At 32.7% G+C, this 13,761-nt stretch overlaps 3 protein-coding genes across 3 annotated transcripts in view; 2 read left to right on the top strand and 1 right to left on the bottom strand.

The window, feature by feature from the left end:
- The window catches only part of LOC106765414 (two-component response regulator ARR11), a 3,453-nt gene extending 1,386 nt beyond the window's left edge, over window positions 1-2,067 (top strand). The window contains exons 2-4 of the mRNA XM_022784209.1: window positions 1,138-1,292; window positions 1,379-1,534; window positions 1,600-2,067. Of these exons, the coding sequence (XP_022639930.1) occupies window positions 1,154-1,292; window positions 1,379-1,534; window positions 1,600-1,901 (597 nt within the window). The 5' untranslated portion in view covers window positions 1,138-1,153 and the 3' untranslated portion in view covers window positions 1,902-2,067. The remainder of the gene's footprint in view (window positions 1-1,137; window positions 1,293-1,378; window positions 1,535-1,599) is intronic.
- Window positions 2,068-3,868: 1,801 nt separating this feature from the next.
- On the top strand, window positions 3,869-4,805 carry LOC106766591 (putative calcium-transporting ATPase 13, plasma membrane-type). The gene has a single exon (XM_014651311.2). It carries the CDS (start codon window positions 4,341-4,343, stop codon window positions 4,728-4,730), a length of 390 nt encoding a protein of 129 aa, XP_014506797.1. The 5' UTR covers window positions 3,869-4,340; the 3' UTR covers window positions 4,731-4,805.
- A 569-nt stretch (window positions 4,806-5,374) lies between these two features.
- LOC106765541 (protein XAP5 CIRCADIAN TIMEKEEPER) lies at window positions 5,375-9,162 on the bottom strand. The gene is made up of 12 exons (XM_014650205.2): window positions 8,942-9,162; window positions 8,788-8,853; window positions 8,642-8,706; window positions 8,453-8,571; window positions 7,877-7,955; window positions 7,228-7,304; window positions 6,947-7,008; window positions 6,720-6,851; window positions 6,511-6,564; window positions 6,087-6,152; window positions 5,856-5,930; window positions 5,375-5,681 (listed from the first exon to the last, which is right to left on the bottom strand). Exons 1-12 carry the CDS (start codon window positions 9,110-9,112, stop codon window positions 5,631-5,633), a joined length of 1,017 nt encoding a protein of 338 aa, XP_014505691.1. The 5' UTR covers window positions 9,113-9,162; the 3' UTR covers window positions 5,375-5,630.
- Window positions 9,163-13,761: the final 4,599 nt, after the last annotated feature.

The raw sequence follows: 13,761 nt of genomic DNA, 5'->3' as shown, positions 1-13,761 counted from the left end.
TATTTTAGAAACGTGTATATATATATATATATATATATTTAGAACGTTTACTGCTAGAGAACAATAATCAGCCAAATATTCTTATAAGGCATAAGAAGAAGGTTCTAGGATACCAATAATTTGTCATGTACATTGGGTCATTAACTATGTGTCCACTTTGTCAAGGCCACAAAAGAAAGAAAAGATTGAAGGGACATTGTCAAGATCAAAATTTAAATACATGCATATATATAATACTTATGTTATTGGCTCGTTTTTAATATGATTTTTAAAATTCGTAAACTAACTAAAAATTGAGAGGTCTCCTTATTTTATCCAAATTTTTATATTTTCTCTGTTTTTTTTTTTTTTTGTTATGAAGACAGTGGATCGTTTCCTTAATTTATACAATGAATAGTTAAAAGATTCTTCTGCTAAGTAGATTTTTTTTATGGAGATTTTAGTAAGTGTTTCTGATATCTTTTGAAGTTAATGTTAAGTTAGAGGTGGATATCGGATGTAGACTAGTTAAACTATACCTTTAAAATTTTGGACCTTTCAGAGATTACAATTTAATATAAAATGTATAAGTTTTAAATAAATATTTTATTACTAATTTTTAATATTTAATTTTGTTAATTTTATTATTTTAATTTTAAAACTATTCATATTTTATATTTTTATCCAATTAGTTGAGAATTCGTTAATGTGTGATGATTTGATCTCTTGGATGCTTTTAATGTGTAAATGGAATATGCATTTTAGTTTTATAACATGAATCCAACAAAGCTTGTATTATTAATTAAAATATTTTTATATATTAAGTATATATAAAAATAATATTAATTGTTATATATTAGAAATAATTATTTAATATTATAATTAATATGTATTATTTATTATTAGTGTTAATAATAAATAAATAAAATATTATTGACTCACCCATATTATAATTATTATATATTACATATTATAAAATTATTCTTAATTTATTATTTACAAAAAGGAGTTTTAAAAGCATTAATTGTATATATTTATTTGATGGGTTGGGTGAAATCTTTTTAATTACCCGTATATTTGATTTTGTTGTTTCGATTTTGTTATACCATGCCATATGTATTTATTTCTTTTCCTTGCATTCTCCATTCCTTATATAAGGTGACAGTGGAGAGTGATGGCCGAAAGTTCTTCTTCAATTGACATGTCTGCCATGCCTAAATTTCCATCAACAAATCTTACTATCCTTGCCATTGATACTGATCTCAAAGTTCTTGAGTTCATCGAGAAATCATGCAACAAGAATTCTCATCAAGGTTAGATATATACAATATTTTATTCGTCATCATTCTTTAAGAGAAATATTTGTGTTTTTTTTCTTATGCTTTTGAGCTGTGTGCAGCTAAGATATGCTCTGAATCTTCAAATGCGGTCAAACTTTTGGCAGAAAAAGAAATAGACTGTCATTTGATTATCATGGAACTCAATATGCCAGAGATCAATGGCTATGAATTTCTGGAGTTTCTTGATGACGAAGCAATTGATGTTCCTTTCATTAGTAAGTAACTAATCTTTTATCTTTTTCCTTAAGTTTTCAACTTTTGACTGTTTAACCATCTGCAGTGATGTCTGAGGATCGAACTCTGGCTTCCCAAGAGAAGGCTTTTAGACTTGGAGCTTGCGATTATTGGTTTAAACCCTTATTTAAGTATGAGGTTTTTTTCGAGAAAAATCATTTCTTGTCACCTATGATGCGACATCATATATACTTCAAACGCATAGGGATAAATCTTGATAGCTTGAAAGAAGATGAAAAAGGTGCGTTAGGTTATGATTCTGATGAAGAAGCCGAAGCCAATGATGATAGTCCCCATTCTGATGAAGAAGCCGAAGCTGGTGATAATAGTCCTCGTAAGAAAGAATAGTTTAGTATGATTAACAGACTACTGCTAAATACATTACTATTAAAATAATACTACTGCTAAATACATTACTATTAAAATAATTCATTTCCTTTCTTAATTCATTACTATCCTTGAATTGGTTATGAGTTGTTCAATTTATTTCTCATTTTACTTAAGTATTTGTCAATGTGGTCCATATTCTCTATGTGAATTTGATACATACGAAAGGCATGGATCATAATATATTAAACCGGAGTGGGTTTCATTAATCTCTTAATAAGATAATGTGAACATAGTCAAGAACAAAAATTACGTCTTTTCCAGGCAAATGTTAGGAAGTACATGCTCAAATGACATTTCTTACAAATAATGTTTTACATACTAGTATTAATTTTGTCTCTTAATATTTAATTTGTCCCTTCGCATTGATTGACTAAATTGTTTTGTGGATTCTTCAGTTAGTTGTGGTGGTCCATGTGATGCTTGAAGGGATTGATGAGTTGGCTATGATGGTAGAGAAGATTGGGACTTGGCTGTGGTGGTTGTGATGATAATGAGGATTAGGGAGTTGTTGGTTGTGATGGTAGAGGATACAGAGGAGTTGGTTTTTTGTTTGCACTAAAACTCAACAAACCTAATCTTCATTAATGTAGTATAAAGTTTACTAAGTTAAGTACTTAGTTAACTTCAATTTATAATTATAGAATTAAACTTAATTATTTATTTACTAAAACTAGATGGGAAAAGAAAAATAAAATCTAAAGAAAGAAGCTAAAAAATAATGCAATGCATGATTGAATATATTTAAATGATTGATAGGTTAAAATCAAAATTTACAATAAATGATGTAGAAATCTGTAAAACTATGTAAAAGTATATAGAATCAAAAGTTCAGAACAAAGTGAATTCAGAATTGATTACTTAATTCATTTGATAGAAGTGAGTGTCAACTTATTTCAGGAAGATATCTTGATTAAACAAGCCCACTATGGGGTCTTGCACACTCGAATTCAAAGACTGAATTATACATATTCTCATTCACCTTACCAAACAAGTTAAGTAATAAATTTGAGATTATCTAAATTTAACTAAATTATTTAAGGAGAACCTAACTCTAAATCTGAGATTATCTAAAACCAGAGCAACACAATTTAACTAAATTATTTAAAGAGAACCTAACTCTAAGACGTAAAAGGAAAGAAACAAATTCAAAACAATATTATATGCATATTCGCCAATCAACAATGTTTAAAACCTATAAAGAATGAAATAGATCCCTAAAATATCATTTCTAATTACTCAACAACCAAATCAAATGCTGGATTCATAAAGGAGTAATGAACAAACTTAAAACGACTCAGAATATAAAACTGAAATGTAAAATTACTAAATGATAAGGCAGAGAAGTAAACTCAAATGCAAGAAACAATTAAAAAGAAGAATTGTAAAATTAGGTCAAGAACATTAAAAGCAAACATCAAATTTGAATTAAAATTCAAGAACAAAGGTAGAAATTACCGGAATCACTGAGAAACTCACGGCCTGTCCTCAGAAAAATTCAGTGAAGCCAAGAACGTATCTTTTACCCTAAGAAAGCTTAAAGTCTAAACTAAGGCATCAGAAATCGAAAACCTATTCTAAATAGCGGCTGTCTCCCACTACCTACCTGTACGTTTTATATTATTACAAGACTTTCCTTTATACAGGGAAAGTCTAAAACAGAAAAAAAGAAAAAAAAAAAAAAAAGGAAAGGAGAAGGAACCAAAAAAACAAACTTGGAATATCCGCGAAGTTTTCTTAACGAACTTCTCTCAATCAACTGCTCTGCGCCTTCAACCGTTGACATTGAAGCTTCATTCTAACCGATCAACACTATGGGCTGGCCTCCTATGATCCGATCATCCTTCTGAGTTGTGTTCCTTTGGGTCGTGGAGTTCACATCGCTTCACTGCAGCACTTCTTCTTCTTCTTCGCTTGAAGAACGATGCTTGAAAGTTGAGGAAATTGGGGAAAAACCCAAATGGTCGAGCTCCAGTGCCTTTACCCTCTATACTTCTTCGATCATAACCCAGCTCTTCGAAACATAGCATGGGGTGTTTCATCCTACACCTCCAACTCCTTTCATCTGCAGTTCTAAATATTTTATTTTTAACCTTAACAACTAATTCTACACTTTTGAAAAGTTTTATTATCTTTTTGACTCTAATAAACATTTTTTCACATTTTTTCTCTTTCTTTCTTATTGAAAACACACCACCTTAATAATAATTTAATTTAATTTAAAATTCAAATATTATTTAGTATAATTTTTGTGGCTGCAGTTTCTTCTGGTAAAGTGCCTCTTAAGGCTGTACAGCTCTTGTGGATTAACCTATCATGGATACTCTTGGAGCCTTGGCCTTGGCCACTGAGAAACCGACCATGAACTCATGAAGTTGAGCCACTTATAACTAAAAAGCTATGTGGAGGAACCTCATCTCACAAGCATTATATCAAGTGCTTGTGTTACTGATTTTGCAATTCAAGGGAAGATCAATCTTTGATGTGAGTGAGAAGGTGAAGAACACTATTAGTTTCAACAATTTTGTCCTCTGCCAGGTTTTCAATGAGTTCAATGCAAGGAAGCTGGAGAAAAAGAACATCTTTGAAGAGCTTGGTAAAAACAAGCTGTTCATAGTAATTGTGGGCCTGACTGTGGTTCTTCAGGTTGTGTTGGTTGAGTTTCTGAAGATGTTTGCTGACACTGAGAGATTGAGTTGGGGCCAATGGGGTGTTTGTGTTGCTATTGGAGATTTGTCTTGGCCAATTGGCCTGCTTGTGAAGTGTATCTCTGTCGGTCCCAACAAATAGCTTCACAAGACTATCATCCAGAAAGATATTTTATTTTGCTTTCATTACTTTTTCTTTCGCATTGCACACTGTGGTGACCTTTTATATTTTTCTTTGACATGTTCTCTTCAAATTGAAAGACCCTTTGTTTTTACATGTCATGATATATAACATATGGCATCATTATTCTAAGTTTCATCCATGATGTGGTCCTGGATTCCCCCTTGTTTGCCTCGGGTTTAGTTTTAGGCTGATACTTTCAGATCTCTCTTTTTTTTTCTTTTCTAAACAAACTAAAGCTTTGACTACGGGTTCAGTTGGCAATAATTATTGAATACAGCCTTTTGTATATGATTAAAGGAGTTTTTGTATTCCATTAATCTTTTATTTTCCTATCACTGAAACTGAATGGAGTTGTTCGAGTCGCACATAAAATAGTAGAATCTAGTTAACACAAAGTGGGTTGCTTATTAAGCGAACACCGTTGAAGCATTTCCAATGAAGCAACCCATGAGGTTTTATATTCAACATTTTGTACTTTTTGTGCACTTCAAACAGATTAATAATCTCTTTTTCTCCAGATAACGAAACTCTTCAAAGTTGATATATTTTTATCGATTATTTATTTTTGCTACAACTATTGAATTGAGTATGAGAGAGAGTAATGGCCTGCAATAACAAAGATGCAATCTCAGCTATTGAATAATGTGAACGATGCATTATGCATCAAAGAAACTAGGCTAACTATCAAACAGAAAAATAAATTAGAACGTATTTGACAAGACAAACACGCTCAAATTCTCTGAACTAATGGTCCAAGTCTTTACAATGAAAGAAAGAAACACCAAGGAGTGCAGATGCTCATGTGATTATCAAATTAAAGGTAAATTAAGCAAATGCAAACTATATGGCAGCCTCGAATCAATCTCCGTGGATAGTATAACGTTCCCATTTCTTCGTTGGGTCATATATCTACAATAAAAGGTGCAAATATCGGTAATCAGAATCAGAACCTAAACAGGAAAAATAAATAGCCGGTTCAAGAATATCCTGTCACAGAAATTTATCAAATGCTCAAGCCAAAAGAGAAGCAAGAAACACCGACTCATGCACTATATGCACACAAGACACGGAAAGAGTGAGTACCTCCCATCTTGAAGCAGGAAATATATGCTTGTTCTTTTCATACCAGTGCCTTTCTACAACCTTCCCAGCATGTGACTGGGTAGAAACAAGATCACCAGATTAAGAAAAATTAAGCAAAAACCCATAAGAGAAGTCATTAGAACACCACAGGCATACACGCATTTGTTTCCTTTGACTTGAAAATCCAAATTTCAAGATTGTGGTAAAACATTAATAAGAAAGAAAGTATACCTCGTCCTTCTCTATAGTGGCATCAGCAATTGTTCGTACATCTTCATGCACATCAAAATGAAAAAGCTGTAGAGATAGAAATACAAGTACCGTTAATACCTCAAATTAATCTCCAGCTAATAGGGACACTTTCAAGTTTATGGCAGCATGCAAATAAACGCTACAACAGAATTGTAGCATTATCACTATAAAAAAAAGCCAATATATTTACTGTTATTGTTTTAGCATCAGTTTTTAGAGGGACCTTTCTCGTAACAGTACTCTTCCCCAAACCATTTAAATAATCATTATATTACTAAAATCAAGTAAATAAAAACAACAAAAGATGCACCTTCTGAGAATAACACAAAAGAACAAAACATTTCGTAAAAATAACAACGAAAGATGCACATTATGAGAACAAAACAAAATAAAAGGAACATACCGGCCCACTTTTGCCTCTAGCTTTGTTCACAATTAGCTCATAGAAGCTATGTTGCTATAATACACATGGAAACAGGAAAATAAGTTAGCAGATGTCCTTTGGTCAAAATAATGTTAACACAGCTTATACATACACAGCACACTGCACTCACAAACAAGATAGCAAATAGTACAGACTTTCTGAAACTAAAACCAATAAAATGTACATACATGTGGAATGATAAGGTCTTCTTTCACATATAGCAAATTTTCTACGGAAGTGGTTCGAATCTCTCGGAATTCAGGAGCAAGCTGCTGTTGAACTGCACGAAGAAACTCTCCTATGCTGTCACCCTTGCGTACCTGAAAGATATTATAAAATAATTCAGACACCATGTCATAAGATCATATACACTAAAGACATGTTCAAGAATTTGAAGCATATGATCTTTACTTACCTGGATCACACGCCTGTGACCAGTTCCATCCCAGTAGCTGTAAGTGATTTCAAGAGGTTCATCTGAAGTCCAGAAATAACTTCATTAAGCATAAACTATGAAATGGTTGTGTTTTATGCATGAGCTAATTTGTACACCCAAGTGGCAAATAAGCATAACTTTCCCCACTTATATATAATCATATTGCATTACCCATATACTTATTAACCCTTTATTAGCATGGTTCCAAAAAGAGTTCAAAAGATTCTCAGTGGAAACAAGCATTGATGCAGCATACTCACTTCGAATTTGCTCCTGCTCACGAAGCCACTGTTTCCGCAGCCTTTCCCGCTCTGCTTGCTCCTCAGCCTCTCTCTCACTGAACAGGAATCCTCAGCACTCCTATGCCCGAACGTTAGGGCAACAACCAACAAAGAAAAGTACAAGGGAACTATGAAGCACGGACACATACATTCCAACCACCCTCCCCTCACCACCCACCTACACACATGCTATATACACATATTGAACAACTTCATGGATCATTTAAATTGACAATCAAGATTGTATTCAAAATCATCTGTAAAAATAGTTAGTCAAATATAAGAGTTTGAATACAGTAGAGACAGAAGATGATCCTAATACTCCTATTATTATTTCTATAACTATAATAGAAATTTACAGAAAAAGTTTTTAATTTACAACTACCAAAAAAATCACCATGTCTATCCTCGTTAACTCAGATTTTAGAGTAGTGCTGAAGCTGCAAAAATTCATTTTTAAAATTCAGCACTTCAGCTGAATGTCTGACATGTGTAATACGGGTGTTGTACAAGTATCAGTGTCTGACACGGGGACACAACATTGAAGAGTGGTGTCCATGCTTCATAGCTAGGGAAGGGGTGTAAAAAATAAAAAGGGAACATGATAAAGAAGAGATGCCACACATACCTGTCAGGTAGAAAGCCAGTTTCGACAGTAGGATCCTTACCAAGTTTACCACGCCTTAACCTATTGGCTTCCAGATTATCTGCCAGAAACATAGCATGGTTCAACGTCTTTTTATGTGTTCTATAAATCATTGATCAATACACGTTCACAATTCTCCGTCTAAACTTATTGTGGCAAATGATGCTACATTGATAAACAAAGAAAAACACCCCATTTGAAACTGCAAAAATAATCAGAGATGTAAAGTGAAGTGATTTGGTGTGTGCTTGGATGATCCCTTGCAAGACAGAATTTCAATGAAATTGATTTGACAACCCTTCAACATGGAAATCTGAATTGACTTTGGCAGAAGTAAAGCGAACCCTGAACATGCTAAATTCTGATTTTAAAGTGATCTGATAGCTGTTCAGATGTTTGTATTCTAAAAGTAAACTAGTAACAAAAGAAATTTATTATCCAAATGCAAAAAAAAATAACTTTAACTCAATCAATTCCGGACATCGTCAACATGTAAAATCAAACATGTAATCATCTACCTAAAATCAAATAAACAAGTATTTCCAAACATCAACTTACTATGACGTGGTTCCTCCTCCTCTTCCTGGGTTTCACTATCAATATCCTCAGCAAATGACAGTCGAGAGTTGCCCTTGATCTTCCTCTTTTTACGCTTTTCTAATTGAAGCTCCTCCTCCCTGTTTGAAGATTGTGAATACGTAATCATAAACGAAGAAAAAAGGGAAAAAAAAATGGGGGAAGACGAACTCTTGCTGCTGCTTCTGAAGTTTCTCCTTCTCTTCTTCCTCTATTTTGCTCTGAATATTAACCCTCTACAATTAACAAATAAAAAAATAAACATACCATCAGTCAAACCCAGTATGCCTTGTGAAAGTAAAAAAACGATCGCATACCTTCTCCACATACTGCTCTCTGGTGACCAAACCCACGGTTTCTTTTTTGAAGGCGGTCTCTAAAATCTGAAATTCTAGAAATGTTAAAATGATTCTCAGATTGAAAAGCACAACCCTAGACGAAGAAAGGACAGAAATTGGAAGAACATGATACCTCGGAAGTGCTGGAACCGAATTGGAGGAGACCAGGTTGGCCCTTGGCGGAGGCAGACTTGGTTTTGAGTTCTTGGATTTTGCGACGCTCCGCTTCTCTCTGCTTCTCCAACCGTCGAATCCTCACCGCGTCTTGGGCGGTGCCCACGTACCCGTCACCCATACCCGACATCCTCTTCTTGGCTCCTCAACTCAGACTCAAATTCAAAGACCAAAACAATAAATTTGAGAGCCGTGGGCATTTATTATAGTTCCCCTATTAATGGTCTGGGCTTTATTTGTACAGTAGGCCCAAACTAATATTAAAAATCCAATTCTAACTCTGAAAACATTTTGGTCTTTCATCTGCACCTCCAACGTTTCCAACTTTTTGAATAATTTCATTTTTAATTTTAATAAATGTTTTTTTATTTATTTATTTTTCTCAATAAAGACATCTATAAATAAATGTTTATTTATTTATTTTTATTTTTAATAAATGTTTATTATGATAATTGTTTTATTGTTAATTGATATCAATATTATACGCGGTGATAGAAACTGTTTAAGAATATGATATGAAAGTTAAATAATTTAGAAATTAAGGAAAATTTATTAATTTTATAAGTTCCAATTTTCGATTAGTTGCATCAGATTTGGCTAAACTGAATTATTTATTAATTGTTTTATGAATTGTTGCATGTTTATTAATTTGTGTGGTTTTTCTGACTAACATATTATACATGATGCGGTGATTGGTTTGAGTTATATATAGACACACACAGACGAACGCTCACTGCTAGAGAACAATAATCAGCAATATAACCAGTAGGAACAATGTTTAATATTTTTTTTGGTTACTCACTAATTATTTTCATTTTATCCATAAATATAACCTTTTTTTAAAATGAATATTTCGATGAGAAATCGTGCTTCTATCCAAACTTGAATAAAATAGTGTAATTAAAATAAAAATATATAAAAAAATAAAAGTTAAAAGAAAATCAAAACTATTACATAAATTTGTTTATATTAATGATATTAAATGATTATTAAACTCATATTCTACATCTAAACTAGCAAAAAATGACATAATAAAATCTAAGTCATGTAACAAATTTTAACTCAACGAATAGTATGGAGTATAATAGCTAAAGGAACAATATAAAATGAAATTAATATTTCAAACCAAAAGAAAACATACTATCCAATTTTCGAATAAATTTGTGGGTTAAAACTACACCAGAATACTTTTCTTATAATTTAAAAAAAAAAAATCACGACAATAAATCTAACAGTCAATCTACGTTATTTTTTGAACCTGCTAAATCTAACTTCGATGAGCAAATTTGTACATCTACGTTAACGTTGTAAAAACAATGTGGTGCTTTCGATCTGGATGAGAAAAACCACATGACATTTTTAAACAGTTATGCTTTAAATAAACTTACGCTCGTTTATGTTATTCGTTTATTTATGAAAAATCATCGTTCTTCAAAACTGGCAATATTATTTTCTAATTTCTAACAAGTACCTTGCCTTTTGGAAACAATGAATTCACTCACAAATGTATTGAAAAAGAAATTAAAATCCATCTGCAATCCTTTTCTAACTAAATCATTGGAAGTTCTTAAGATTAGAGTGACAATATTTTTTATGAGTATTTTATAGGAGGAATTATTTTTATAATGACATCAATTTTCTATTTTTTGTTTTATAGGATTAAACGGTGAGGTTGAACTATTCATATATAAAGGTTAACCCTGTTTCTTAAGCGATTTCAAACAAATATCATATTAATTTAAGTCATTCTAAAACTTAATATAACATGTCAAATTTGATCTGAAATGCTTTAATTGCTAATAGAGCCACTGTGACGTTCTATAAATTCTCCACTTAGTGGGATCCATGTGTCATCAAGGGGAATTAGTAAGTGGATTACAGGTGGTTGTATGTGGATGGACTGTCCGGTTTTGACGGTAGTATTTAAGCTGGGATTTCAAATTCCAACCACTTTCTTCATGCAACTCATCTTCTTCAACTTCTTCAACTTTTATATTCTCCTCCTTCTCTCTAAAATTCTAACCATTCCACTGTTCCGATCACTTCTCAGACGACTCTTAAGCATTTCTGACGTTCAGCTCTTTCATTTGGAACTGTCCGGTTTTAGGTTTGAAGCTGGTAAGACCACACTCCCTTCTTCTCCCTTTGGGTTCTTCATATCTGACGCATGCAAACGCCATTTTTGGTTTGCATATGACTACTCAAGTCTCCTTCCTAACTCTGTTTATAATATTTAACCTTAGGAATAGTATTTTTAAAATTTGAAAGTCTAGAAGATTGGATTTCTATCTCGGTGTCACCAAGAAAGCTTAGGATTTCTGGATATAGAGGTAAGGGAAGTTTATAAGATTTAATTATGATTTCTTTGTATGGTTTAGATGCATGAAATTAATGTATGTTTGATGATTTCAATGGTATGATGAAATATTGTATGTTGTTGCATGAATTATTTAATATTTGGTTAGAAACTTAGAGTGAATGTATTTAACTTAGAAGAAATCTGAATTTGTAATCGAAAGGTCATTAGGACCATTCGGTTTCCCCTAAAACGTTCGGTCTTGTATTATGGTATTGAAACTTAATTACTTTACTTGTTTGGTCAGCTACAATGATTCATCCATTTCAGAACGTTCGGTCTTATATTGTATGTTCGGCTTTGACGTATTCGGTCATAGACTGGTTACTTAGTTTTCTATTAATTATTACTTCTTAAAATAGCGTTTGGTCACATACTGAACGTTCGATTTATATTGACAATAATTATTGAAAGTGCTCGGTCATAGATCGAGTGCTCGACCTGAGAAGGTATCCGATCCTAAACTGAGTACTCAGCCTCATATTAATTATATTTATTATAATGTCGTTCGGTTTCACTTAGTATTATTATTATTATTCACTTTAAGAACGTTCGGTCATAAACCAAGCGTTCAGTCCTCCCCTTTCAATCGTCCGGTCAATTAATGACTGTTCGGTCAAGTGAGTTTTATTAATTTTCGTCCGGTTTCAATGATTAAAGTTCCTTTGATTTCCTTGAAGAGTTTCTTATTGATTTTCCGTTCGGTTTCAATGATTAAAGTTCCTTTTATTTCCTTGAAGAGTTTCTTATTGATTTTTCGTCTGGTTTCAATGATTAAAGTTCCTTTGATTTCCTTGAAGAGTTTCTTATTGATTTTCCGTCTGATTTCAATGATTAAAGTTCCTTTGATTTCCTTAAAGAGTTTATTATCGATTTTTCGTCCGGTTTTCATTGGTTAAGTCCCTTTAGCTTTCTCTGATGAGTTCCTTATTGCTTTGACCATTCGGTCATTTCCTAAAAGTTTTATTTATAATCATGTTTCCTTTCAGTGTCAGACAATTCGGTCATTCTTTTAGCGGTGTTTTACACTTATGAATGTGAAGGTGTGTATTTGGTTGAATTCGGATAAGTAAGAGAATTCCAGTGGGGGAATGTCTCATGATTGATGATGAATTGTAAACTATGAACATGTAGAGAAAGGTTATTCATGCGTGGGAATGGCAGGAGGTCCGCGGTCATAAGATTTGATGATCGTTGCAGGACTAACCTCGAGTGGCAGCTGATAGTTCAGGCAGCTACTACACCACACCGGGTGCTAGGGACGTCGAGCTACATTGTTCATACAGTCCGGACAGTGTCTAATGGTCGGTTATAATAGTTAAACGTACAGTTTATATAAATACAAAGGTATTGTGGTATGTATTGTTCGGTTTGTATGTTTATATGTATGTTGAAAATGATTAATTAAATTTACATAAGCTTACCCTTATCTGTCCTGTCTTTGTTTATGTTGTCGTTCGATATTTGGCCGTTCAGTTTGTTCTCTTCACTGCAATGATCATCCTTTTGGGTGTGAGCAGAGGGCAACTTGGAAGATACCTTGGAGGATGCCTTGCAAGCCAAGCAACCTATAGAAGTTGTGCTAGAGAGCTGTGCCGGACCGTCCGGTCCTTAGATTAAATTTTACTTCTCGTTTAGCATAGATAACCGTCCGGTTGGATATTTTTGTAAAAACTGTTCAGCCTAGCTAACCCTTTTTGTATTAACCGTTCGGTCATGAACTGTACCAAGACCGTTCGGTCTAGTTCTGTAAATTGTATCCAACTTTTAACTGTTGTTCAATTTTTAAATTTTATGTGTTATTTCTATTTTCTTCATCCACCTATGTGCTTATTTCTACTGTTCCTTGTTATTGTTTATGTCAACTACTAGAATAAATTATAGCTTTTGTTATAGATTTATTGGGATGTTAAAGTCATTGGCTAGGAAGAAGGAAATAATTACGTTGAATACGATGTTAGAAAAAAGAAAATACAAAATTGGATAATTATCTTAATCGTGGTACATTATCTATAACTCAGATTATTATATCACACACACCTCATAAAAGTGTTATCGAAGTCAATTTCTTTATTAGTACGATATTTTAAAATTAAAAAACATTAATCACATTATCAATTCTTTACCACAGACAGTTTCAATTCAAACGATAGCATATTATCTCTTGAATTTTAACTTTTTCAATTGAAAAATAATTTTGGAGTTAAAAAAAATGTTGATTTGTTGAATGCCACGTATTGAATTGAAATGCAAAATTGATTTAGACACACTAACTTCATACAAGTAAAATTGATTTGGTGTATATTGTTTGTTACTTATAGAAGGGAAGAAGATAAACGTAGTTAATATTTTTAAGGATGTGATCGATGTTGTTGTTACTGTTGCTCCTGCTCCTGCTGGCGTCGGCGCCTTTGTTTCAATTT

Source organism: Vigna radiata, chromosome 7 (assembly GCF_000741045.1).
Source record: "Vigna radiata var. radiata cultivar VC1973A chromosome 7, Vradiata_ver6, whole genome shotgun sequence".
Classification (NCBI taxonomy): domain Eukaryota; kingdom Viridiplantae; phylum Streptophyta; class Magnoliopsida; order Fabales; family Fabaceae; genus Vigna; species Vigna radiata.
This window is presented reverse-complemented; position numbering and strand designations above follow the sequence as displayed.